Source organism: Arctopsyche grandis, chromosome 1 (genome assembly GCF_051622035.1).
Source record: "Arctopsyche grandis isolate Sample6627 chromosome 1, ASM5162203v2, whole genome shotgun sequence".
In the NCBI taxonomy this organism is placed as follows: domain Eukaryota; kingdom Metazoa; phylum Arthropoda; class Insecta; order Trichoptera; family Hydropsychidae; genus Arctopsyche; species Arctopsyche grandis.
The window spans coordinates 37,516,108-37,543,195 of record NC_135355.1 but is presented as its reverse complement, the minus strand read 5'-3'; the positions used below and the strand labels follow the sequence as shown (position 1 = coordinate 37,543,195).

Genomic DNA, 27,088 nt, shown 5'->3' with positions numbered 1-27,088 from the left:
GACCAAAACCGCCTAATATTTATATCCAGCGGGTACTCTCAACACAAAATGGTCATTGGTTGATGGGTACTAAAATCTCTATGACGGAACATCTGGCAGCCGAAAAGTCCATCATACTAACGATAACTATCATACTAACGAGAACTTGAGTGCCAAATATTCCGTATTCGCAATGTTCATGGCAAAAATTGTCTTTTGGGCGATCGCAATGTGACTAATAATCCAATTAACCTTTAATCAAGACACTAAAAAGAAAAATTAGGATGATTTCCAAACTAATACAAAAATATCGAGACAAAAAGAATAAGAGGCGACTTAATCGAAGTCTTTAAAATAATAAATATGTCCAAACTCATTACCTTAAATGAAAACACACATTTATAGGTCACACTCCCAGACTCCAAAAAGAATAAATAGATCAGAGAATCCTTCTTTTCAAACAGAGTGGTTACAGTTTGGAATAGTCTAAATTCTGAAAACCTTAATATTTTTAAAAACAAACTAAATGTCTTTCTTAAATTGAAAAGATTTTTGTATTATTCTTCTTTTTCAATATCTTTTCTATACTTTTGTTTTCTTCTAGTTATTATGTTACCGTTCCAGATTTATGTTTTATTTTTCTTCTTTTGGTAATTTCTCTTACTTTTTTTCTTCTTTCATATATTAATGTTTTTATTTTGTTATTTATATCAAAATAAAATATTTATATATTTATATCAAAGTCAAACCCCGTGGGTCTATCGGCTTTTCCGCCTTCCCCATTTATTTAAATACACACATGAATATGAATGTATGGATATTTTTTGAATAAATAATATATTTTAACTATGCGCGATTTTATACGACGAGAAACTCATGAAAATTTAATATACATGCAGAATTTGAATTAAAATTTATGCAATCAATATCACAAAACAAATTCGTAAGTCAGATTAATTTCATTACAATTGTTCTTGCCATCAACAATAGCCATCGCATCATCAAAAATAATAAATCACACCTTACCGCCACTCCCGAATGCACAATCGGGTCGTCCATAAAATTAATAACAATTGATTAGGTAGATTCGTCGTATTTAAAAACAATATGTACTTGCTTGATTATCTCAAATTTGATCGCGCTCAATGATACCAATTCAAATGGAAATCTCAGCACAGTGACGGCCATTATTAACGAGAGGTTCGACGGCGTTACATTGACCATACATACATATTAATCATCAAATTCTTCCCAATCCAACAAACCATCAATACCTACTAACATTTATAAATGGGTAGTCATGCCAAATTTATTTTTAAATGGCGAACGAGTGTTTTTCGACTGACAATCGACGTATTCCACTTACCAAAGAGAAATTCGTATAGTTTTGGTCAATTTGAACATGTGATTCATGTGATACCTAGAAGTATAATAGATAGCGCATGCGGCAAGAGCATATGAGGCACGGCAACAAATCCTACCAACTAGTCGGCCTTGGCATACCTATTGCATGTCATAGAAATACTCGAATAACTCAGCATACGTATACGCGAATTTCAACAGATAGCCATCGACAATATCCACAGATGAAGACGGCTTTCCCAATTAAACTTCGTTTAAAAAAAACTATAGACCAAAATACGTGATTTGGTACATTTATAATAAAAATATTCTCTTACCAGACTGCCGTATAAATAGAATATAGTAAACAATCGAATGCGAAGAAGATACATACCTGTAACAAAAAAAAAGAAAAATTAATATTACGCAAATTCACAAGTACCTATGTAAAAATTTCTAAATAAAAAATAATAATCATATGAACAAATTCCAGCTTGCTACGTGTACCGATAATTTTGAATGATTTTACATAGATTTCTTCGCATTTTAACGTTTCGTACGGCGAGCGACCCACCACTTATATACTTGGAACTATGGAAATGTCATCCATATTGCTACGTTTTTACTTCCTACTCAAACGACGGCGAAAAAGGAAAACGAGACAATATACCATGTAAATTATATATTTATATTCAGTAATGACATCCGCTTAATGAATTTATAACCGACAGCAAAAAAATTACGCAACAGTGATCGTTTGTCTATGAATTCGCGATAAAAATCGGTCCAAGATCGAAAAATTTAACATCAGATCATCTATGATCGCGATGGAAAGCTTGTATAATAATAATTCTTTCTGATTAGCAACGCCACAGTTATGCGAGAATTTCGAAAACCGTCTCGGTTTATTGCCGTTTTATGTAATAAAAACATCCGTTGTATCGAAACGGCAATGACCATAAAAATCAAGTTCAAGTCCAATCTAACAAGAAAAATTTCGATGTTCAAAACGAAAAACTTCTCATCAAATCCAATTTTCAACGATAAATAAATGTATGTAGATATTATGGGTCTGGTTCACTGCATCGAAAGTCGAAAGATCAAAAAGCAAAGATCGAAAATCGAAAGATCTTACAGTCGAAAGATCGAAAAGAATGTACATATGCATGGTAAACGGTACTATGTATAATATATACAATATATGTATATCAGTGGCGTGCGGTGAAATTATCTCTCTTTTCACAAACCTCCTTTACGTTTCACTTACGATTACAATTCAGAGGACAATTTACCTCTTATGCGATCGTTTTCATACTTTGCCATATTGCTCATTTTGGTCATCAATATACGTAAATGTATCCTCTGCCATTACGATGGTGCAAAAATAACGTGTAAGACGTGTTTGAAAACGCTCCCACGAAAAAGTGTTTGACGTTTATCCAGCGTTTGTTTAGACTATTCTCACTTTTCGCCATGTCAGATTTCAATTGTTTAAACGCCTATAACTTTTTCTTTTTTCACTTTATATTTTATTGTCATACAGCCTTACTTAATGTTCATGGGCAGGATACAAGAGGAACAGCCTGTTCCTCTTGTATCCTGCTCGCACAAATTAAGTAAGGCTGTACGACAATTATATTTTTTGAAATCATATTCAAATACATAGTGGGTAGGATGGTTTTTACAAAACTCTTCTATATTTCACTTCGCTCATTGGTCTGACAACATATGGATATTATATCCCATACCCTACATTCTTCCGATCGTTTTGAAACTTTGCGATTTAGCGCGGTTTGGCCAGCAATAGATATTCAAATCAATTCCGATAGAACGACGCTGAAAAATAATCGTAATAGACACGTTTAAAAAATGCTACTATTTTGACCATCTATATTATAGTACCCTCATTTATTTGCCTTTCCGCAACCCTTTCGTTTTGTCAGATTTGAATCGTTTAAACGCCTAGTTCTTTTTCTTTTTCACACTATATATTATAAAATTTGCATTATAGGTTCTCATAATCTCTCATATATATTTACACTCATACGTTTTATAATGAATGTTAAAATGTTTATATTATAATTCTGATATACATATGTACATACGTATGTACGTGTTACGGCAAAATTTTAAACGCTCATTATGACAGCTCGAACTGATTTGGTCCTTCTGGCTTGATTTAATATATTTATACTGCGATATCTTACAAACCTTTTATCATACTACATTTTATAAGCCATTTAAAAATCATCCCATTTCGTTTTTTGTAATCCCACATGTAGAAGATTAGATTTGTCAAAACTTCGTTGTTGAAATAGTGAAAAACATACAAACGTCTTGTAAATACAAAATGCATCCACATATTTTGTAATTAAACATGCGAGGTATGTACAAAAAAATGTTATCCAAACCAGGCCCAGTGATTTTTTTTAGTTATAATCATAGTTGTCAATGATGTCGATGGAGGAACCGTTTCAACGATGAAATCAGATGAATTGGCAAACTCTGAAAGGAAGCGGTCGACTTGCGAGTCACAAATATCCAAGCCTGACCAGCAGCACTACAAATAATACTCGGAATAAATTCTTCTCGGTGGTTAGAGTTAATGCAACCACCAAGCTATTCTGCTAGCTAACGAATAATAAAAGTTTGGCAGTTTCTAAACGGGTGTATGAATGACAAATTGGAATAATTATACACACTCGTACGAGTGGCACGTGCGTATCCGAACGCGACGCACCACATGCGCGCCGACAGGAACCGTAAAACTGTGGCACGCGTGCCCGACACCCGCATAAAAACTGTGTCACGCAACGCTCCGCCAATTTTCAATGTCGACCGCTTGCTTCCATCATCGGTTTTGATTTATCAGAATTTGGTTCTCTACCCAATGTGGAAAATTTAACAACTGAACGGCAGTCTTGAAGAGAGGAGGAGTTTGTAACAAAAATTTCAAATATTCCAAAACTTAAACTTAAAAAAAGACTACAAGCATAATTGCACATGTTTATGAATAAATAAACGTACATGTATGTACATATGTATGTGAGTACAAAACGAAATGCCATCACAATACCAGCCAACTATACCGATATATAACTTCGACAACTTAAAACTTCTGCAAATTTCACAAAGTTTCCTAATTGTACACGTAAAAGTTTTAATGCAAACAGTTGAACTTCCCGTAACAAGTCGATTCATTTACATTCATACGAACACAATTCAGCTACATGAATTATTATGTAGTACGTTAAAACCACCATTCGTTCAATAATAACACACAATAATAAAAAGAAAAACATTGACGGATTCGTAACGACCCAATAACGTGAAAAACTCACGAGCCTTATTGAAAACGTGAGCCATCATTACGAAACGAGATTTAATTGATTACGCTACGCTCAAATTACGTTCGATCGAATAAAACCTGTTCAATCAGCAGTAGTCAAACCATCAAAAAAAAATAATAATAATAATAAAAAAGACCGTCAGCATATAAAATACATACTCAAATACGTGAAGAACGATCATGCCAATAACATATGGATAATAAAAAAAAAATGAAAATTATGGAACCTAATTGCCAATTTTTCACGCTTATTACACTCTCTCTATGACTTATTCGTCTCACTTTCGTTATCTCGGTGACGAGAATTTTCGTTTCTTTCGAACAAATTTTCGACGCATTCATCATTTATAACGAACGCTTTCGCCCGAACTCTCAATTCCACTTCCAAATTTTATTACATTTAATTGAATTTCCGTAGAAAAAATATATTTGACTGTATGTGCAAATAAATCGTGGGAAGTGTGACAACGTTTTACTTTTGCCGACAATAAACGAGTGGTTCTCGCGATAAGAACTTTCACCGCGACGGCGACGATGATGACGATGATGATGCTGCTGCCGAGAGCCACTCTTGTCGAGGGTCATCCACTGTATTGATTCACGCCATTGCCAAATAGATCAAAAGTGATAAATTTCGTAACGAAGACACCCTTCTCGCTTTGAAAAAGAAAAACCACTCAATTAAGTGGCGAATTGGTCTTCATAAATAAAAATATTTTTCAATTCAAAAATTCATATTTTCAAACATAAACCATATCCATATAATATATATAAGTATAGAAACAAACGATGAAACTGTCCTAATAATTGCTCAATCATATTCAATTACGCTTTTGGCAAAAACTTCACTTTTCCCATTAAAATCCATAATAATGACGTCGTATCAAAAGAGCTAAATTTCATAATCTATCGGGCGAGAGGAAAACAAGCCGATTCAGCTAAAACGCTTAATGGCGATAAAAGAGAAAATGACTGCGAGTTTGAAGGCGAAAACGATGAGCAAACACCCTAAACAAGAGTTCTAAATTGGTTAATGAACCTTAACCCTTTTATTTAAATTAATAAGACGTCCGTTCATGTTTCACGCACTTCGAATATAATTAACATTTTGGACGAATTATTTAAAACGAGATCAAATATGGTCAATTTTCAAAATCATTCGTATTATAAACAAATGCGATAAATCAGACGGCAAATATGTGAAAAATAAATTATGTAGGTAGGTAGCATTTTATAATGTTCATAGAAGTGGCTTCAGGTTTCATAATGTTGTAAGATTACGGTATGGCTATCGCCATACTTAATTAGTTTCCGCCACAGTCGTGTGTGGTGTTTGTTGTTCGACGTATGTCTGACAAATATTTGTGCATATTACTCGCAACATAGAGAAGTGCATTATTTAAAGTTGCACAATATGATAATCAGCAGCGTGGACTAGTCGTCAGCATATTATGCTTTCGAGCGGAGTGGTCATGGTTCGATTTTCATTGAAACAGTTCCTGTAAATTGGCATCTCCTCTCCAATCTCTCTTGAAAATCTCAAGTTAGCGTCTCCAGGTTCCCCAATTTTTATAATAAAATTCTACAAAAATGTATCCATAGATGTCACTGTGGATGATGTTTGTATGAATTGGCATTTTATAAAATTCTTGTACATATAATTGTACATATTGTATCTGTATTAGTACACTCGTCGTTTTGGAGCGATCTGTTTAAGGCGTGTTCGATTGAAATAACATAAAATTACATTTCTCTGAAGAGGATACCGAATTATTGAATCAATTACAATTAAACTAAAAAAATCGGAAAATTCTAACGGGAGACGATAGGTCTGTGTTTTATTAAACATAAGATCTCGCCAGCAGCGTATTGGGCCGGGACTTGAGCCCACGACACTACATGCAATATCTCTAGCAGCGCACTACCCTATGGCAGTATTACTGTATATGTGGCGATCTCTACGATAGACAAATCGTTATTTTGTGAGCCACATCAAATAGCAGCCCCAACTTCAAATGTCAAACTACAGAAACGGCCTCGACCGCTCGAATTAATTCCGAAAAGTTAAGAAACCGTCTGTAATAACACAAAACACATTCGTATATAATACTTCTGACAGCGTAGAAGTTTCCATTGAGCAGGCGATAATTAGCAATTAAGCACACCTGATATGTAAACAGCGCTGTTTGATGAACGGCAAAGCACACATTTGTACATATATACATGAGTGTTAAAACATTTCAAACTAACGTAAATAATATCGCACTTTGATAAAAAGTCGACCGGAATACGTTGTCATCTCCATTACAAAAAAAAAATAACATGAAGACTTTTGATCATTTTTTTTAAACAATCGCCGAGAAATACAACAAAACACCTTGAATTATTCACAACGGTGTATGCGCAAATGTTAATTACACCGTAGGTTTTCCATTCACAATGAGTTGAAATTATTTTTTGGGTGGGCGTAGCCATACCTGCGTAAAAATGGAGATAAACACGTGGTAAAATTAAAAGTAGGACATCATTTGAAAATTTCGACCGAGGTAATTAACGTTAACTGTGTACAATTACATGGGACAACATCCGACGACAAGTAAACAGTCTTAAAAATAAAAATAAAAAAACGGAACAATTAAACACGGCTAAAACACGAAAGAGTAATCAAAATATATGCCACTCCTATTTTTCATTGCGAAGTATCATTAATAACAGAAAATACAAATGTTTTCGAATAATAAAAGTACGTAAAAATTCCATATAAAATTACGAACTTATTGAAAAAGTAAAAAGCATTAAATTGGCTTAGACGCGCAATCACTATTAAAACTTATAGCGAGCCAAAGAAAAATCATTACGGATATAAACGACCACGACTTTATCATTATCATTCCGTTATTAGTTTACCTCAGCCTTGTTCGAATTTGGAACGTTTTTGAACAGCCCGGAACCGCCCCTTTATGGAAGTGGCCAATCAGGCCCAATCAATGACAAACTCATCCAATCAGTTAAACAACTCAATATGTAAAGTTCTATTGCTGTGCACGGAAAAGACAACCTCTATTCATACTATACAGCAGCGTACGTTCAGACTTATTTAACTTGCACAGATTTAACCGAATAGACTTGCAGTATTCGGGTGGATGAAATTTGAAAAATAATCAAATCAATGATTTTTTAATCGTTCTAAAAATCGTCTACAGTTCAATTTACTAGTGCCATCATACAAAATTTGAAGTTTCTAAATTGAAAACTGTAGATTTGAATATAATAGAATATATTCGTAACAGCAGTGCACGGAAAATACTACTTATATTCATACTATACAGCAGCGCACGTTCAGACAAGTTTTGGCCAAATGCCAGGCAAAATCGGCTTACATACACATTACAGAGCGCGACAATACGGCGCAAAATGTCTTGCGTCATACCGTCGAGTCCATATTATAACAATATGACGTTTCCGAAAACATTCATAAGCGTATGCGCACTTTAGTTAGTACACGTGCACTCGCCACTATAAGGCCACGTCATGAGGGAATATTACCACAACACAATATTTTCAAAGAAAACCGGTCTTGCTTGATACTGTATAATATGAATAGATTTTATCGGCTACTGCTGTTATGTTTACGCCAAGGACACATTACGGAACATATGAATGTGTCTATACAAAATGAACCAAAGAATACATTTCGTGCTGCTGTTTACATGCAGCTGCCGGTTTATGTTGTACCAGTATGAATAGACATTAAGGACGAAAACGCACCGAGTGGTACGTGGTACGTGTGTTTTTTTAATACTTTTAAACATGCGAAAAAAAAGCAGCAACCCTAGCCCATATACATGGTACACAGTCCCAAAAATCACCCCCTGGAGTTTTTTCGGTGATATTTTATCCTTGCTTGATAGTGATCGATAATGGTGGATCCCATATTTGAAGAAATGTAGGAGAAACATATGCTCTCTGCACGTGCAACTACACCCGGATTCGGTTTGGGGAACACCCATTGTCACAGCGTAGAGCCAAGGACGTGACGTTCCATACTATTCAGTGTGCTTTCGCTCTTACACGTCATACGGCTTGGGAAATTCATAAAACCGCCCACTACGCCACGTGGGAACGATTCCTTTATGTTAAACACCACCGAACATAAAGTGAACGATTTTATTATTTTGCAGTATGGAGTGAGTATTTTTTTAGAAAGCCGTAAAGGACCGCCCACGTCAGTGAGTGAAAATTTTGCCACTATTCAGAGCTCCTAAAACCATATGATCGCCAATCTTAAAAACATCAAGTGACTACAAACTTATACATGTATAGCTATTCGCCACAAACACACTTACATTAAAAATCGTCGTAACTTACATATGCACATCCAATATCAAGTCTGAACCTTACGCTCAAACCACCATAATAGCACAGTTACAAACTGATAGCTCATAGTAACACTATTATCGGTATACATAGCATACTGTATGATTCACCATATACATGTACATATACATATGCTTCAAAATTTTAAAACAAACGTGACTACCTTTCGTTATACAATACATGAACATTATAAATTGGAAATTAATCGTATAATGTCAACCATTTATTACATTGAATGCACGGTAGGTGTACGGCAGTTAAGCAATTATCACTCAATTGCGAAAGCCATTATGTCGATCACATCTTACGCCATTTTGTAGCAATTACTAACAATTAAATTTTAACCCTTTGATGTCAAAGGTCGCATACCACTCGAAAGGCGAATCAAAACGCTACCATATTTTCTGGCAAGAGAAGACGCGCAGCAACCGTTTCGTACCTGAACAAACACTCTGCAAAACCAAAATAATATTATTACAATCGTGTAGACTTTATACAGATCTCGAAAGTGCCACAAATTAGACGATACCCAAAAGTGGAGCCAAGGTGACAACCGTCAGGAGGTGTAGGACGTGGAGCGACAATACGAACACGATTAACACAAATATCTATACATACTACATATATAAAATATTATTATAAAGTGAGGCAAAAATCACGAGGTCATAAAAGACAACTACGCTCCACCGTATAAAGACAGTGGCGCGCCGATTGAATTTTGCAAAGTCGTGAAAAAACACCTTTGGAACATCCGCACAAGCGTCTTTTAATGCGAAAAATGTATTGAACCGTATCGAAACCAAGCTTACACTATGCAAACAAGAAACACATTAAAATGACTATAAACTGAATACATACATAGACGTATACACATTTAGTTAGGCAAGAAGTGTGCCTAGTATTCCTTATTTCAATTGACATTATTGGAAATAAATTGAGATGTACCAAACCACAACGTTTCAAGTGCTAGAAAGTTTAGTTTTCAGGCGAGACTTCTAACTGTTTAAATAAATAAATAATGCATAAATTCATAATTACAACATTGATTATTAAACTATAATTCCCCTGCGAGGCATTATAATCATTCAATGAGCAATCGATACATTTTAGATATTTGAAAGAATTACAAAAAAATATTTTATATGAGTGGCACAATTTTTGCTAATGAGCGTTCAAGGATGTACCCAAGCCAAAAAAGTTGAGAACCGCTACCTTAAGCAACTGCATTTAAAACCAAAAAGTAAAATAACACTTGATACTTCTACCATTGCACTGATTTATCTGAAATATATACATATGTATGTATATAGATTATTGAATTAATACGTAATTCGCAACTTTAGACGTGTAGTTAAAATAATAGTTAAAAGTTTAAATAAACTTCTGATTGGGATTAAATTTGAATCAAATATGTGGGATTAAATTTGGGTTAAAATTTCCCCACGAATTGCGCAAAGTCATCTACTTTTTTTTTTTCATCTCCTTTTAGAGCAGCCCCGTTATTTTCAGGGCAATCAGAAGGAATCTAGGGCAGACCCATTATTTAAAACCCCAAATACTCCCAAGCACGAGAAACCCGAGTGGGGGGGGACCCACCCACCCAGCTTAGGCAGTTTCACGTGGATAAATATTTACGCGAAAAAGTTACACAGAAATTTATGGTCAAAGTGGACAAGTTGGTGCGTCCTTGTGAGTATTCACATACACACACACATACATACGTAGTAAAAAAAAAAGACGGTAGATCTGAAGGAAAAACTTTTTCCGGCAATATAAAGTTTACTTTCAATAAAGACATAACGCAGAGGCGAAGGAATTTCGATCACAATTTATTGATCTCGAATCGCAATCATAAAATCGTCCACGCTTTCATCACATCGCATTGTGATAATACGTGATAGAATTTAATAAAATCAATGAAAAACTTGCGTATGAATCGAATTTATTAAACATAATCGAAAACACTTACAGTACATAACAGTAACATGCTGCACGAGATGACAAACGATGCATAACGCATCATAAACCCCATGATACATATGTACATGATACGAATTCTAGACAAATTGAAAAAAGAAGTCCATACATAACATACATACATACACATATCTGCAAAAATTAAATTAAACAACAATACAACAATTGAAATCGTCATCTTTCACAAATGTTCATATGAATCATAATGAAACTAAATAAAACCGCAATATTGTCGTACGCACATATGCATTATAGATACATACTGCCATATATTGGGTGTACTGTACAATACTATGGATGTACTATAATTATATGCGAGTGTGATTGAACTTAAATTGGCCGATATTGCAAGTTAATATATGTATGTATGTATATACATACCTACTTATACAATGTAAAATATCGTCATCATTGAAAATAGTCGTGAATGGATATGAATGAGTGATTCACGTTAACGAAATACTGCGCGTGACTCATTCGTGATTATAACAATCAGTCCCGTCTACATCTTGTTAGGATGCAACTTCACACTCACACGACGCTCAAATGCAATTGAATGATTGCCAAAGTATACATGAGTCAATGCGAACATTTGTGAAAAGCGCACCACATATGTACCTACAGACACACATCGTCATCATTCACAGCCATTCGCCATCTCCTGCTGGATCAAGGTCTCCCCAACACGCTTCAATTCGTGTCTGCTTTGAGAAACTTGCGTCCAACTCATTGCACAAATTTTTCTAATTTCATCCACCCATCCCCGCTGTGGCCTTCCTCGTGGTACACATTCTCTCGTGGTCTTCCTTACATTCCTTTTACATTCTCTCGGGAACCATTCGAGCACGTTTTCGTCCATCTATCGTACGTTCTTCTAGCAAAATTTTCTAGATCCGCCCATTACCATTTCAATTTCTTTACCCTCACCATTATATCAACCAAACTTTGACATACTAACCCACGAATTCTGTTTTCTATTCTTTCTCCTCGTTATTTTATTTTTTTATTTTATTTATATATTTATACCAAGAATGCTTAACAGTTAAACCCAACGCGCCTTCCTGGCAAATTACAAACACACATACAAATATTTATGTGTGTTTGTAAAACACACATACAAACATCCACGGTGACATACATGGAGACATATTTACAGCATTTTATAATCAAAACCTTTTCCTCAATTGCGTCCAATACCAATTAGACCTAGGTATCATCACCACTTGCGACCTAAAATGGTCCGCACATATAAATCATATTGTCAACAAAACTTACTCATTTTTGTATGTTATAAAGCGGGTATTCAATTTTCTAAATTTAACTATTTTATCAAAAATATATAAAACCTTCATTAGACCTAGACTAGAATACGCTTTTAACATATGGAATCCTCATTTTAAAAAGGATATTACATGTATTGAAAGGGTTCAAAGGAGAATTACAAAGATTCCTTCTGAACTCAAATCACTTTCTTATAATGAAAGATTGAAAAGAATGAATCTCACTACATTGGAGACGAGAAGAACTAGAGATGACTTAATCGAAGTCTATAAAATTCTTAATAATCACTATAATTTTCATATGTCTAATCTTATTTCATTCAACATAAACACTCACCTCAGAGGTCATTCGCTTAGACTCTAAAAAGATAAAGCTAATAAATTGATCGGAGATTCATTATTTTCTAACAGAGTGGTTTCAGTTTGGAATAGTCTTCCTAATGATTTAGTAACTTCTGATAATATTAATATTTTTAAGAATAAACTTGATATTTTTTTTAAAACCAAAGGATTTTTGTGATTATTCTTTCCCATAATCACATTTCTGTTTTTTTTTTTATATTTATTTTTTCTCTTAATTTATTTTAATTTTGTTTTAATGTATTTTAATTTTTCTCATTTTTTTATTGCATATATGTATAATTTGTAAAATATGTTTGTTCAAACTCATTGGGCCTATCGGCTTTGCCGCCTCCCCCAAGTATATTAAATAAATAAATAAAAATAAAATTAGCGAACTGAAAGACGCTGAATAACTTGAGATTAGTGAGAGAGATTGGAAAGGATATGCCAATTTACAGTACCTGTTTCAATGAAAATCAGAAAAATTAGCAAAATCTGATGGGAAACAATCGACCTGGTGTCACAAACCAAGATCTGGCTAGCGGCGGGACACTACTGAGACTCGAACCCGTGACCACTCTGCTCGTAAGCATAATATGCTAACCACACCGCTGGTTAAACATTTAGACACTCACAAGTATACGACACAAGTTACTCTTTTCAGCTAAATACATATTGAGTGCCAAGAGTTGCTGAACGACATACGATGAGTTGATTTACACCACTTTTTACTACCGCCCGTTACAACCCGAACCCAACCTACTTAATACATAGTCGAACGTTTGTATCGATTAATAAATCGTCTCAATAAGCTGTACGACGGTAATGGAAATTGAGGTGCGTCGTATAAGGACCCCAAAACAGATTGAATTCGTAAATAATGAAATTACATTAAAATGACAATTTTTTTTGTTTTATTAAAAAACGAACAAGGCCACACAACACAGTGACACACATATTTTCATCACACTTCCCACTAAAACTCAAAGTACACACACCAAGTCGTGGCATTATAGTCGGATTTTTCATCTCGCCGAATAAGAAAGGAAAATCGGATAAACTGACGGCAGAATGTAAACAAATAAGAATGTAACGAATTTATCGAATCACAAACAAAATAGGTTTCTAGGTAAATTCTAAATATGTTTTTGGCAACGTCCCTTAGCGGAAAATTTCGCACAGATACGAACGTTGTAAAAACGTACAATTATTTATAAACATCCACAAAAAGTATGCGCTGCTCTACATTAGACAAAAATTATAATTAAATGGAACGATAATAATCAAACAAATTAAAACACATACATATGTATGTATCTATGTACGAACGATATAACCAAAACAAGTAGCTCCTTTTAATTTCCATGTACACAGCGAGAGACCGAACATGCCTATCGGACAGTAGAAATATTTCACGATTAATCATACAGGGCCCGAGTTAAAAATCTACGGCTGATCATTAAAAAAGGCCGGATAATAAATTTACAGAGCCGGATTAACTCAATCCAAAGTTGAAAAAACAGCACACATACGTACATACATATGTACATACACGTACACAAAACGGGCATAACTTTGAATCTTAATGCAACCGCTACAACATGAACAGATGAATCCGAAATACGAAATCAAACTTTACCGGTCCAGTTTTACATTTTTATCCTAATTGCAACGCTCGTTAGTGGATATAAAATTCGGTTGTGATAATCTTAAACATACCTAAGTAACGTATCGATCTTAAACGGTCACGAACGTCGAAAAACCGTACGGAAAAAAGTGAGAGCTATTTAGATACGGATCGTCACCGCAAAAATGGGAGATTTAATCAATTTATAGTTTTGTTTATTCCGTTGGAATCAGAAATAATCATATAATAGTACATATACGACTGTAAAACAACAAAAAGCATGAGATTTCCAACCTTGAGATTAAATGGTTTTGTAATTTTGTACGAATGTTTGATATTTTACTATTCAATTTTCATCTATTACATTATATGTACCTATACTTTAATAAATTGATTTCCAAAAAAAATTTGCGTCTTTTTACGAAACCCATCAAATATATCGTGAAATTTTGATGACTACTGTCACATGTACTATCCATATGAATGTGCACGCAATGTGTTTTCGAAAGATTAAATACCTTATCAAACAGGCTTATTATAGAACTGTCAAATTTTCAGCCATACGACAAATCGAGTTCACTAGTAATCCACAGTAGATATGATTAACGGTTCTGCCGATATTTTTGAGCGGCTTGGCGAGCGTCTCAAATAGAAAACTGCCATCGCGACGGCCTCGCTTATCAATTAGACATCGCTCACAGCCTATCCTTCACAATTCGCAATACTTCATAATGACAAAGCAGATCGATTAGCCCACTCGGAATTTACTGTGGCACCTTACAACCATGTCATGGCTTCATACCAACTGCCCCAAACAGCTTAAAAGTAAGATTTACACATACATTCATACATTAAAACAATTCTAGAAATTAATGTGTAGCGATTTCTCAGAACTTAACATACAACAGATACGAGATTTTATTTTTAAAAATTCAGCCGGATATCACAATTACAATACATTTTTTAAAAACTACATAGTTTCACGACTTAACTTTATCGCCTTTATATAAAGTATTAATAGATGAATTTTTGTGATCATAAACAAATTCAATCTCGAAATTTTAACTATTTTTTTTAATATGTTTATAGTTTTTATTTCAGCATTATACTTACATACGTGACGAAATTTAATATTTTTATAAAAATTTATCCCTCAACTGCATTTGACAAAATAATACTTTTTCTTCATTTAAAAAATGAGCAAATTGACAGTTTTTTGGCTTTTGCAGACTTCAACACAAAATCTAGTATTGCTGTGCCAAAAACAAATATCGGAATCAATAGTCGGATGTAGTATATTTTGACTTTTAAAAGTCAAACTTTTAAATCCGCTAGATAATTAATTATACGGACTTTAAAGGATTTAAAATCACATCTTACTATTAAATCCAATACTCACTTTTGGCACAGAAATACTATAATCTGAGCTAAAGAGCTAAATGCTTAAATTTCAAAGTTTCACATCCATAAGTCATCACTGGCAAAACACATTGATCGGAGATCTTTATCTTCAAAGCGCAAGTAGCATTTTTGCTTTAATCCAAGGACATGTAACAAATGAGAGGCATTCCGTTATATGTAGTTTCGCATCGGCGTCAATGTCGACAATAATGACAATATTGCAAACGACCACGTAGAGACACGGCTTATCGCGTAGAAAGAACGACAATTGCGGTTCGAGCCAAGCGAAAGAATACCAACGGACGATAATGAACGGCGATAAGGTAGGCAGCCGCGAGACCGATTGGCATTCGCTTCATCTTTCGATATGAACGTGCTCGTATACGTAGGTATTCGCCACGGAGATTAATCACCAACGTTAGGAAAAGAAGCGTTTGAGAGGCGCCAGCCAGCCGGTAAAGGAAAAAAAAAAGCGGAACGCGAGGGGAAATTGACAGGCGACAAGTGTATCTGATACGCGACGTTAGGGTCAAAATGGCGTTATCGAGGGTGTTGGTCAAAATGACATTATCTGAAAGGACTTGCCCTCGGACGATAAATGCCGGATGCCCAAAGTACAAAAACACCCGAAAAGAAAGACAAAACAAAAAGGCGTCTTCTAACCTACATATTTATGTACATATGTATGTATGTATCTATACATAATATATAAATCTGCTTTAGATCGTCGACTATAGAGAGTCTTTAATTAATATTACGTATTAGATGTATTATGAGCATTTATAAGAATTTTAAATAGGTTTTTTCCTATTATGCTTACATTAACATTAGAATAATATAATACTATGATTAGTGATTACTCACCAAATTAAATTAAATTGTAAAATAGAAAATGATCAGTAGATCAGTAACTATTAAAATAAATATAAGATGTATTGTGAACATAATTTCGTAATAATAAAAAGAATTTAAAAATCAAAATCAAATAATATATAAAAATTATTGTTGTCTGTTTGTCTGTCACGTATGCGTTCCTATACCATTCAACCGATTGCGATGAAACTTACAGGAGTTGTTGTGTGTATGCCCACAATGGTTTCTGTAAAAAAAATCGCCCAAAAACGGGAACGGAAACAACGGGAATGAGTGGCATTGTAGCGCAATAATTTCAAATGTGTTCGCGTCGCCACCTGGGTTGTTAGGGTAAAATAGACAAATAATTGAATAATTTTAAATGTGTTCGCTACCTGCGTTTTTCCAACGAATTATCATTACTGTAATTTAATTTGATTACCAAGTATTAATTTGAAACTGAAGCATTCGCTTATCGAAACACATCGAGAAACGGGAACGGGAAGTGCTTGCGTATTGTGGCATTGCAACGCATGCCGGGTTCAGCTAGTATGTATATAACACACGTAGACAACGGAATTTTAGTATTGTATATTATTATATTTCTAATAATAAGACGAGATTCAAAAGAAAAGATTATACGTATGTACAACCCACGTGAGTACTACATATTAAGGAAAAATTTATTTCACAATTCAAAACCAAAATTAGAATGGAAATATATTATCTATATACATATATAAAAATTAATGTCTGTGTGTGTGTAGGAATGAGTGTCATTCGCTATAATTTCAAATGTTTTTGCGTCGCGACCAGGGTGTTCGCTGCCTGCGTTGTTCCGAAAAATGGGAACGGGAACGGGAAAGGGAAAGGGAACGGGAACGAGAACAGGAACGGGAATTGCATGCGTTATTGTGGCATTGCAACGCATGCAGGGTACAGCTAGTCATATTATAAAATAAAAAGACAAATAGATTTTCGAGCGTTTTCTCCTATTCATTTTAAACACCTACATAAGTTAAAATAAGAGATACACTTTAATACTAACAAGAAACAAGCTAAGAAGAGGTATGTAAAAATGCGTAAAATAGATAAAGATCATTTCAAAAGTACATAGCTATAAAAATAGAAAAAAGTCGTATTCTGAACACAGCTTGTGAACGCCAAAACCAGAGGGCGCTAAATTCAAGCTTTTGAACCGGGCGTAACTTTTTATTCGCGCAGCTTTGCTTATGAACAACAAAAATTAGTAAATTCTGACTAGTTGCACATATTATAAATATGTTACAGGGAATCTACATATATTCCCCAGTGAAATTATACCATCGCCAACTCTGCAGTATAGCTCGGTGGTTGCGCTAATGCTAACCACCGAGAGCTTCCCGGGTTCAAGCCCTGGGTTGACCTCAATCGAAAAGAATTTATTCGTAAGTTTTTTGTGGTACTGCTGGTTAGACTAGGATATTTGTGACTTCAAGTCGATCGTTTCTTATCAGAGTTTGCAAAATTTACAGATTTCAATGTTGAAACGGTTCCTCATCAAATTCGCAAAACCATACTACCCACTATGCCGCCACTATTTGAATATAATTTCAAATTTATATATGTACAAGTTCAAAACCATAGGTGTCGCTCAGGAAGAAGACACAATATTAATACAAGTATCAGAAGTAAATGTTAAGCGTTCGGAATATGAAAACGCCATTGAAAGTATACATTCACTGCTAGTATGAAATTACTGTAACAAACACATTAAACGTACATACATATATTGTCCACATAGGATACAATTGTCAAATGAAACATTTTAGTTTTATTATTGTAATGTAGAAATTAGGTGTTTGGTGCTCGTCGACCACTAGCACTGATCACCAGATCTCGTGTTCGCGCCAAAAAGGCCTCCGTATGAATAAACCGTGTACAACAACCAATAAGGTCTCGCAACCCATCGACCAATGATCTATCTGTGCTGAGAGTACACGCTGTGTATAAATACTCAGCGCATCTGTTCAGTGCTTAAGTCGGAGCTGGCTCGTCGACGGATCAATAAAAATGAACTACTTCTATCATACTCGCTGCGACTTCACTCCGATCTCAGATCCCCTCTTCACGTCCACGCTTCATTATGATCAAATTCTGTTTTCGAGAACTATTTCGCCAACTGTAAATCTGCTTTGACTACAGTGTATCTATTTTTTATAAATACAAATTCAAAATTGTACAACCAACCAAAGTGACGTACATATGTATGTACATCTCAATTCGACGATTTACTCCACGATTGGTAATCAGGTAAAATTCAGGGTTTCCCAAACTATATTTCGCGGAACAGTGGTGTTCGACGGAACCTGAAATAGGTGTTCCGAGAAAATTTGGAACAGTTTTATACGCTGCAACACATTTAAACATTTACTTCATATTAAAAGGCGAGTGATATTAAATTTCCAGTGACGTTTAAGAATTAAAATCACCAATATTGTGTCTGATATCAAAAACATTTGCGATTCATTGAGAGATTTTTATTTACTCATAATTTTATGTAATATTTTTAAAAATAATTATTTAATAAACTATAAGTGTTTTAATAACACTATTATGCTCTACCCAACCTAAAAAAAACTATTAAAATTTTCCGTTCAACTTTCCTATTACTATTAAAGTGTTTTGGGAAACTCTGAGATAAATTATCAAAAATCTTTGATCTAGTCTGATCCATTACTTTTGATTTAACTTAAAACCACACACATACACACACACTGTTGCACCACGTCGAAAAGCTTACTAATGCAACGACGAAACCAGATACGAAACTGAAACCATTCGAAAGAAACACGTACCTACTCATTACAAAACGGTCAAATTGAAGCAATATTAAATGCACGAAGCACACTGCACTTCACCGCAGATCACCATCGCACCAGTGCAGCCGCAGCAAGTACCATTCTTGAACTATACGAAATGGCAATAACGTGACAGAAGAGCTACCCGTTGTTGTATCATACAACTGTCTACCTCCTGCCATACAAAATCGAAAGTATAACATTTAAAAAAAAAAAAATCACCCACGCATAAAGACGATGACATTCCACAAAAGGCGATATCATTAGTCATAATTTGTCATTGTTCATAATAACCACGGCACCAGCTGGAGTATACTTCTTGGACTAATGTGAACGAAATCGAAATTATGTTTGATCATTTTTTTTGTTGAAGAAGAAAATCGATCTAAATTTTAGAATGTACATTAGCTTCGATCGAACGTAAATATTTACGGCGTCCATGTTCGATGATTTCATAGTCGTTGGCGCGCGTTTTTCCCGGAAAATTCCTCATCATTCATCACATGACGTTCAATTAAAACGTACTACAGTCACACGCGTCTTACGTGCATACATCGTAATTGCGCAAATTATTATATTCGCGTGGTGGCAAAATATCAATTTATCCGAATGTTCGAATTTCCGGCTCCACTCACGACTTCCCGTCTCATCAGAACGTTTGAGTGCTCTCATCGAAAAAATGATCATTCAGAATAACGCTATTTTCTCACTGGAAGGTTGAACGATGTAAAACGTGGGTAGAGAGCGTTTGCGGATTTCGGGCAACGAAAACGTCTGAATTTTCAGCGAAAGACTCTCCGAAAAATTCTCGAAATTGTTCAGAAGCCGGGCGCGTTGTCTTTGTGAAATTCGCAAGCGTAACTTTGGCAGTTGCAAAAATGTCGAGAATTTTTTATCAGACTGCGTGTCATGTACAAACATATGTATGTGTATGGATTGCGGTTTAAAATTTGTAAATAATTTATGCTTTTACGCATTAAAAGCGAAAAAAGTCATTTTTTAAAAATAAAAACCCAAAAATATGAATTAAGTATGTAATTTGATAAACCACTTTTCAAAAATAGCCGAGTGTAATGGAATACTGGAATATAATGCCGATTTCCATTCGTAAAGTTAATTCTTTTTCTTTTAATTCGGAAATTCCGAGAGCTTATTTCATCAACGACTTATTATTATATACATGTACATACATATGCATACGTGAATTCTTTCTATTATGAAGTATTCTTGTGATTTTATTACATTATATGTACGAGGAAAAAAATACATATGAATGTACTAGTTATTTTCATTATGCTAAAAGCTCCCATTAATTTTATTAGCTAAACTCTAATATTTATTACCTACAGTCACTTACATATAATGCATATTAGTTATTTATATCACTGCAATACGTACATACATATGTACATATGTACACATTAATTACCAGTTTGCCGGATACAGTCAGGTTCACTTGCGCAAGTCATTTTTCTTTTAAACTATTCCATGTCGTTTATAGCAAAAAAATCAAATTTCCAATTTTAATTTTTCATTCATTATATGAGCCGTTATATTTGAATGTGGCAAAAATCAAATTTTCAGTTCCAAAAACACTATTTCTGTTTGACTTAATTCACAATTTGTTATCACTTCATTGAATTCGATATGTCCAGAATCTCGGAAAAGCAGAATAAACTTATTACAAGTCACCATTTTTACAAACCTCCTTTACGTTTCACATTCATTTTTCATGCTGTTAAACGTAAAATATTATATTTAATGTTTTGTGAAATATTTCTCGAATTGAAGAAAAGTGGACTTTTGCCACTTTCGAATATAACGGCTCATATGTAAATACATTCATAAAATGATATTTACAAATTACAATCCCCACTGGCGGATAGAAAGGGTTTTATTTTTAAACATTTACCAACTACGTCAAAGTCAACCGTATCTCTTATCTAGGAGAAAAGAATCACACACAAATTACATATATATGTACATAACATATATACATACAGAGCCAACGCCTACCTTTGGTGATGAGTAGAGTACGGATAGCCAAGGTGCCGCTCATTGTTCAATTGTTGTAAATGCTTTGTAAAAAAAATTCGGCAAACCTTTAACAATGCATTTACAACATTTGAACAATGAACGGCACCTTGGTTATCCGGGCTTTAGTAATGAGTAAAAGACGGAGCCTGATTAGGGCAACATGGTTTTTTGACGTTATGATTATTGTTGGGATGTGTATTGTATTTTGAGATAGTCCTATGAATTATCCATCCCTTAAGTGATGGGACCACCCTTTTCGTGTCTAAAGATGCGATTTAGGACGAAAACATACAGCGATGATCGGCACACCGCGTGCATGGCTCCTCGCCGTGGGTGGTCTCCCACATTTCTTCAAATATGGGATAAATAGAAGCATACAATTTTACCGAAAAATGTCCCGAGAATCGTTTCGGGACGACGCATGCTGCCCTTTCCTCGGGATCTGTGCCTGGCACGCATAATTTTTTTCGCACGTTTAAAAGTATCTAAAAGAAAAAACCACGTGCCACATTCACCACTGTGTGTTTTCGCCCTTAACTACGACGCAACTTTGGTGGTGTAACTCGTTCATTAGGGGGGGGGGGTGGGGGGTAAATAGTCAGATTGAATTGTAATTTTCGATGAAAAATGGTGGACAAATTTTATAAATATAATAAAAATAGTCCATTACGAGAGAAGAGACGGTTGACAAGCGACTGACCGACGACGACAGCGGTCTGGTTGGCGTCCTTCGCCGGCGGCGGTCCGCAACTGATGAAGTCGGTGAGGGAGAGCGAGCTGGCGATCAGCTGCCGCTTCTCCTCGAAGTTGAGGTAGTCCAGACTGTTGCTGCGCTGCGGTTGCCCCGGCGGCTGTTGCAGTTGTTGCTGCTGTTGCGGTTGTTGTTGTTGTTGTTGTTGTTGCTGCTGCTGCTGCTGCTGCTGCTGTTGCTGCTGCTGCTGTTGTTGCTGCTGCTGTTGAGCGAGCTGCAACTGTTGCTGCGGGGGCTCCTGCGCGGGCATGGCGCCGCCGCCCGCTGACATAACATCACCCCGCGGAACAACTGCCACAATTCGCCGACACCATCGTCCACACCCAACACCGCGACGGCAACACACCACAACACAACACACTCGCTGCTGCTACTGCTTTTGCTTCTGCTTCTGCTTCTACTACTGCTGCTGCTGCTGCCGCTACTCACTCGGCTCGCTCGGCTGCTGATCCACTACCACTACCACTAAAATTAGCTCGCGTACAAAAATTCAGTCTTGCGTTATTTTGGCACTTCGGTATAATATACAAATAAAATCCTATAAATATCGAAAAATATATAAAACACACGTCAATTACGCGCACACGTATTTTCGAATTTGGCCCGCCCGGCCCGCACTTATAGGGTCAAGGTACTCCAGGATCGTTATATACATACTTATATCTATCTATACACGTCAGAGTTTCTCAACTTTGTTGATAGTGGAATACGATTTTTATTTGGGTCAACTACTGTTTCCGACAAAATATATCGACTGAAAATTTAAAAAAAAAAAAGTAAAAATTGTATCATTGATACAATTCTTTTGAATAGAAAAGATAGTGTCCAGCAAAGAGATACGATAATCGAGATAGATTTCCAAATTAACGGGAGATTTAAAATTTAAGACAGAAATATGCAAATTAAACTTAAAATAAAGTAATGGTTTTATTATTAACTAGTATCAAGAGGCCATTACGAGCGTACAAGAAATCCATTAAAACATTTCCAACTCGAAAGCGAACGTAGTCCTAAACTTGAAATGTAAAAAATACTGAAATGGACGATGGAATAGTCATAAAAACAGCTAGCGATAATATAAATTACAAAACTCTCGATTTTACCATTTTTTTTAATAGTACAGATTATATGTTGAAAAAAGTCCTACAAATTCCAACTAACGCAATAATTTAGAAAAAATACTGTGAATCTTAAAGCAGCAAAAATCAAAATTCAAATAAGTTTCTGTACGTTATAACTAGAGGTAGGATAGTCACAGTGCTATCCATTGTTCGGCAAACCTTTAACAATGCATTTACAACCTTTGAACAATACACGGCCCCCTCAGGCTCCGGTGACTAGTTATAACATGTTCTTTCATGTCTCGTACCAGTAGGCAATCCCTACCAGCATGACGCACAAATACCGACAGTGACACTAGATTTGCAACGCCACAATCCTCAATTGCCTTTCATTTTTTTTTTTTTAAGTACATATTATCCACTCGAATGAATGAACCCTAAAACATTAACTAACGATTATTTATTTATCAGTACGTAGTCCTTCAAGCGGCCAATAACTATACACCGGTCTAAATCGAACCTTTGAAGTAATATAATTACGTATTCTCATTGACACAGGGCGATTCAATCGCACCACGGCCCAAAGCCCTTTAGTGGTCCTTTCGGGAAGAGAAATAATTGATTTTTATATAAAGGTATATATATACTATGCAGCTACAGCGCAGCAGATCATATAAACAACAGTTTATATTCATACTATACAGCAACGAACGCACGTAAAGATAAGTTTTGGCCGAGTTCAAGGCAAAATAGACTTTAATATTCATTACAGAGCGCGACGATACGACGCAATATTGCTTGCGTCGCATCGTTGAATCAAAATTGTCACAATATGACGTTTCCAAAAATATTCATATACGCATGAGAACTTTGGTTAGTAAGCGTGCACTCGCTACTATGACGTCACGTCGTGCATAAATACTTCCACAATGGCCAAAGAAAACCGGTTTTGCTTGATACGATAAGGTAACATTTACTGCTGTATATAGTACGCATAGATTTTGTCGCCTACTGCTGTTACTTCTACACCACATTATAAATTAATGTGTCCATATAAAATGTACCGCTGGCGTATACATAAATGTGCAGTTGCAATCACGTGCAGTTGCTGGTACGTGCTGTGCTAGTATAAATATACATTAAATGGTTCGGAATTCTAAACACAAATTTGGAAATTTACGTTGTGTTATAAATACATAATTAGCACGTAGTTGTCAATTTGAAACGTTCGAATTCCGTAATTTTAGGATTATTACTATCAAAAAGATCGTAATTTCATATATGATATTAAAAAAAATTGCAGAAACCGACATTTCTTTTATGATCTTTTGTGTTTTTTGTGAAACAAAACGCTTTTCAATGGATAACATATTGAAATGAAAGTGAATGTACTAACAAATGAACAATGTGAATAAGAAAAATTATCAGCTGCGGCACTTAATATTGTTTACTAACCAAAATTTTATAATTAGTTTTAATTAAAAGTAGTACTTATTTTCTTCTAAGAATTTTTTTACAAGGCTTTTATTAGCTTCACTTCGCCTTTTGGTCTGACACTATTTCCTACATTCTTCCGATCGGTTTGAAACTTTGCCATTTTTGGTCACCAATAGAAATTTAAAATGCTTCCACTAATTCGACGGTCAAAAATAATCGTAATAAACACGTTTTAAAATCAAAAAATGTTGGATACGATGACAGCTCATTCGCCAGCGGCCAGTAGCCTTGTTTGTTTGACTTTCCGCCCCTCACTCGTTTTGTCAGATTTTAATTGTTTAAACGCCTATAACTTAATCTTCTTCACACGATATCTTATAATTATATATGTATCTCCCCATGATTTGAAGTCAAAACCCACCAATGACTATTAAACATTTAATGATACAATTTATTATATAACTGAGGGGGGGGGGGCAATTTTCAAGCTTTGCACCAGGGCCCACAATGTTGACAATATGCCACCGACAAGAGGCAATTTAAGAAGTTTGAACCAGGGACGTCATTTCAGATATTTCCAAAGAGGGTGGGGGGCAAAATTTGGCCCGCATGTGGTTGTTTATTGAATTTTTGTTTAAAGCTTCTGATCAACTTGTTATGTTAAACTTTTAGTAACGAATTAGTCGATTCGATTAAGATTCATGATATTTCATCAAATGACACGCATGTTCCTGGCCCGGCCAAATCTAGGGGGGGGGGTGACAAATGCCCCCCCCCCACCCCCTCAAGCCCCAAATAACGTCCCTGTTTTGCACCACGGCCCACACAGTCGAAGATACGCGCCCTACCAGTTGAGAAACCCTGCCATATATATTTAATATACAATAACGAAAGAGACTTTGTACGTATGCAACTATTGTTGGTACATAGAAAAACAAATGAATTTAAATAAAATATTTACTGTTAGATTAAGCGGTCTATATTACAAATACCGAGCGAAGCCGGGTAAAAACACTAGTGCATATCTAATGTATATCTAATCGGTCTCCGTGACGAGACAGAATGTTAAATTATAGAAAACGCAAATATCGGAAGGCAAAGATCGAAAATCGAAAGATTGTAAGTCGAAAGATCAAAAAAAAAAATGGTGCATGGTAAACGGTACATACTCACTTAATTTGCGCGAGCAGGATACAACAGGAACAAGAGGAACAGTCTTTTCCTCCCGTATTAATGTGCGCGCGCAGAATACGGGAGGAAAAGCATGTTCCTCTTGTTCCTGTTGTATCCTGCTCGCGCAAATTAAGTGAGTATGTACCGTTTACCATGCACCCATTTTTTTTTTTGATCTTTCGATTTTCGATCTTTGCCTTCCGATATTTGTGTTTTCTGTAATTTAACATTCTGTCTCGTCACGTAGACCCATATCTAATATATAATTTCGAAAGAGACTTTGTAAGTATTGTTGGTAAAAATCAGTTTCTACATAAAAAATATGACGATTCGATTTTTTTTTTTTTCGATTCAAACAAATTTAACAAAAAAAAAAACAAATGAATATTCTCACTATTAGATTCGCCACGTTTAAGCTATTACAAACACTGAGCGAAGCCGGGTAAAACAACTAGCATACAATTGTATATAAATAAGCATCGCAAAACACTACACCTGCCGTGTACCCAAACGACATTCATTACGCACGAAAAAACATCAAACGGCGCTACCAACTCGCGCCGACGAAAACGCTCACAGAACAAATTCGAAACTAGTAAAAAAAAAAATGAAACAATTAATTTCAAATAAAAAGCTTTTAATAATACAATAAAAACAAAAGAAGACCGGCGCAAAGAAATCACAAACACACACACATGCACACTCGAACTCGACACGGTAAATATTATCGACGCGTCTCAGCGTCGACCGACACATAACCTCAAACGCGAAAGCGAAACAATCCGTCGACGAAACTTGGCGCCATATTAAATTATTGTTGTAAACATTATATATATATATATATTATTATTACACACATATATAGAAGCGTGCGAATCTACATATTGTATGGACGTCGTGCGTATTGTTATGGGCGGAAACGGTCAAATGCAGGTGCAGCGGGCGGGGAAGCGGGGCAGGGGGGGGGAGTGTGTGTGTGTGAAGTCTGGAACCGGAGTAGGTGGGGGTGGGGGAGGGGGGTAAGGGGGGGGGCGATGCACCGGCTTTGACGTTTCGAACGATATCGACCGGAAGTACGGGGGGGGGAGTGCGGGCAGCGGGGAGCGGGGCGACACTTGTTGCGCGGGGGCGGCGGCTCTCGGAGACTCGCCTGACGCATAACGAGCCGCGAGCAACGGGCAACGAGCGCCCCTTTCTACCTGTCGCGATGACAACACTACGCGAGCAGCGCACCGCACGCCACTGGATGTTTGTCGGCTGCGAG

General features: G+C 35.7%; 2 protein-coding genes across 2 annotated transcripts in view; both read right to left on the bottom strand.

The window, feature by feature from the left end:
- LOC143923077 (phosphatase and actin regulator 2) overlaps positions 1–27,088 on the bottom strand; it is a 221,455-nt gene that overhangs the window by 154,686 nt on the left and 39,681 nt on the right. The gene's annotated exons all lie outside the window — the stretch shown is intronic.
- Positions 629–27,068, bottom strand: LOC143923084 (uncharacterized). Its single transcript, XM_077446592.1, has 3 exons — positions 27,024–27,068; positions 22,103–22,691; positions 629–1,714 (listed from the first exon to the last, which is right to left on the bottom strand). Exons 2-3 carry the CDS (start codon positions 22,422–22,424, stop codon positions 1,596–1,598), a joined length of 441 nt encoding a protein of 146 aa, XP_077302718.1. The 5' UTR covers positions 22,425–22,691; positions 27,024–27,068; the 3' UTR covers positions 629–1,595.